Raw genomic sequence first — 2944 nt, 5'->3', positions numbered from 1 at the left:
ATCAACTTTTATTGGCATCTTATAATTTTTTTTTACAAATGAAGTTCTATCATGTTGTATATTTTCATTGCCAGAGTGACACAAAATTAAAGTCATTGTCCTGAAATATTGAAATATTAGTGTCTGAACATTGAATGGGGGATATTATGAATAACTGAAATACTAACAAAGATTACTTAGAGCTTCTGAAACTAAAAAAAACTTCATATTTACGATGGCAGGGAAATAATTGACCATCAATATATTTAAAGGTAACCCAATGAATAAAATATACTTATGAAGCCAAAAAAGAAAAGAAACCCAATGAAATAACCAGAATAAGAAAATAAATGTCCCTCCAATGTAAGAGCATGTTAGAGTTGATTTGAAAAAATTAAACAAGCCTGGCCAACATTGCTCAGTGGTTGAGCATCGACCCATGAACCAGGAGATCATGGTTTGATTCCTGGTCAGGGCACATGCCCAGATTGTGGGTTTGATCCCCCACAGGGGTCATGCAGGAGGCAGCCAATTAATGATGCTCTCTCATCATTGATGTTTCTATCTCTTCCTTTGCCTCCTCTCTCTGAAATCAATAAAAATATATTTAAAAGAAACAAGAAATTAAACAAAATGAATCATATTTTGTCTTTTAAAGGAAAGAATTGATGAAATGTATTCATAAAGGTTGTATTTACGCTACAAAAAATTATCCAGGTAGTATAACCAATATACCTACAAGTATGGGCAAAAGTAGGTTTACAGTTGTGAGTACACTAAATACAGTTTATTTTGTATTATTTATTAGTGATTGTATTATTTATTTGTATTACAACTATAAACCTACTTTTGCCCACCCCTGTATTATGACAACATGTAATTATATTAAAAATGTATTAGGAGCCATTGGCACTGGGCTAACTTTATTTTGGATGGTTGAATTTCTTAAAGTAAGGTTGGGTTTCCATTTTTTGAGGCAGAGCCAGTTAAGAAGTGGCAGATCTGGTAACAACTACTTCCTTTAATCCCACCCCTCTCTATTTTAGGTTATGCTTCCTGCAGTGTGTGGCACCCCCAAGTTGCCCCCTGCTATTCCGCAGAACCCTCCCCCCCTCTACTCCAAGCTTCTCCTACTCTCCCCCGCTTTTCCAGAGCCTCCTCCATCTAAATGTATCCCTGGTGAGTCTTAGCTTAGGATACATGATTGATGTTACCAGCTGATAAAAGTGGTTAAGGTAATATCTAGTTTAAATATATCCTAAGTCTATGTTTTAATGTGTTAATATTTCTAACAGTTAGGGAGTGATTCCTTAATAACTCAAAATTCTAAATGAATAACAAATGCTGAATTCCTTGCCTGTGAAAGCTTTTTGAACTTTCATATAAGAAATCACCTACACCAAAACCGGTTTGGCTCAGTGGATAGAGCGTCGGCCTGCGGACTGAAAGGTCCCGGGTTCGATTCCGGTCAAGAGCATGTACCTGGGTTGCGGGCACATCCCCAGTAGAAGATGTGCAGGAGGCAGCTGATCGATGTTTCTCTCTCATCGATGTTTCTAACTATCTCTCTCCCTTCCTCTCTGTAAAAAATCAATAAAAATATATTAAAAAAAAAAAAGAAATCACCTACTTCACCCTCATATATTGCTATGCATTTGATCACTTAAGATATAGTATTTGCTAGACTACATCATGTTATTCACAGCAGGATATAGACAATTCCTGATAACATTCTTACTCTGTGTAAAAGAAGCTATATGAAATCATTGCACCTAAAAGAAAGAAACAAATCGAAGGTTGATTACCTTCTCAAAATTAAAAATGAAACTTCCAATATTTTAAATGATATGTGGGGGTGGGGTAAAATGTAATTAAATAGGCGCATAGGAGTTCCGGGTAGGAGCACGTACAGAAGGCAACCAATTGATGTGTCTCTCTCTCCCTCTCTCTAAACATAGCCTCGAGTGAGGATTAAAAAAAAATGCGATTACCATTTCTAGGCGACCTGATAAGACTTCAGCATAGAAGTAATTCGTTATACTCGCAGCTGTAGCATGACCGGTTGATTGGCTGTTGAGGTCTCGCCTGTGTTTAAAACTCAGGCCGATGGCCTCTCTGGGCCTGTTTCTGTATCGTCTGGTGACAGACACAGAGTCCACCCGGTAGACCGGTGCGGAGGAAGAGGTGGGCTAATCCCTGTCAAATGCTTCCCCCAACGGTGGGAACACGGGGAAGGACTGCGACAGCGACCTCAGGCCATGCATTAATCCGTGTTCCGAGAGCGGATTACAGCCTAAGCCCTGGGATCCGACCTGGGATCCGCCCTAGAGGGCGTGGCAAGCGAAGGCGCCAATAGGCACACAGCGCATCTGGCTGCGGCTCCATAAGTGCCAGGCCCTGCACGGAGCAATTACTTGCCAGCCCGACCTCACCTCCAGACACAGTGGCTCCTGACCGCGCTCAATGAACTAATGGATCCCACAGCTGAAGATCCAGTTCAGTTATCCGGCAACTGCCAAGAGACTCACCCTTTACCTCAGGAAATTGAGGAGTTCGTCCTGGAATTCTCTGAGACACATGAGTCAAGAACTCCAGCTGCACCAGAGCCACAGATCTGCATGCCTCTGACTGCCCGTGGTGAAGAGAGCCAACCTGAGTCCGCTCAGAACCAAGTGATGGCTCCTTTGACGCCCACAATGACGGTTTCTGCATGTTCTAATATCCCTGGGACAGTCCTTGACCAGAACTCAATAACTCTCCCTGTTAATGCCTTCGATAAGCCCCCTGGAGAACTAAATGAGACTGTCTCCATGGACCAGAAGGTGACCTCCTTTGATCAGAGAAAACCCACAGCAACCTCCTGGATGATAGGTGTTACTGACAACCCAAAGACATTGTTCACTGATTGCCAAAAGACAACCATCACTGCAAACAACATGACAATCTCCAAAGAAGGTAGCCAGAT

The 2944-nt window shown here is 41.6% G+C and overlaps 1 protein-coding gene across 1 annotated transcript in view; it reads left to right on the top strand.

The window, feature by feature from the left end:
• Positions 1 to 2450: 2450 nt before the first annotated feature.
• LOC106724136 (Krueppel-like factor 17) overlaps positions 2451 to 2944 on the top strand; it is a 1390-nt gene continuing 896 nt past the window's right edge. Inside the window, exon 1 of the mRNA XM_014530350.1 lies at positions 2451 to 2801. Coding sequence (XP_014385836.1) covers positions 2451 to 2801 — 351 coding nt within the window. The remainder of the gene's footprint in view (positions 2802 to 2944) is intronic.

Source organism: Myotis brandtii, unplaced genomic scaffold, assembly GCF_000412655.1.
Source record: "Myotis brandtii unplaced genomic scaffold, ASM41265v1 scaffold733, whole genome shotgun sequence".
Taxonomy (NCBI): domain Eukaryota; kingdom Metazoa; phylum Chordata; class Mammalia; order Chiroptera; family Vespertilionidae; genus Myotis; species Myotis brandtii.
The sequence above is the reverse complement of the archived record's forward strand: the minus strand, read 5'-3'. Positions and strand labels throughout refer to the sequence as shown.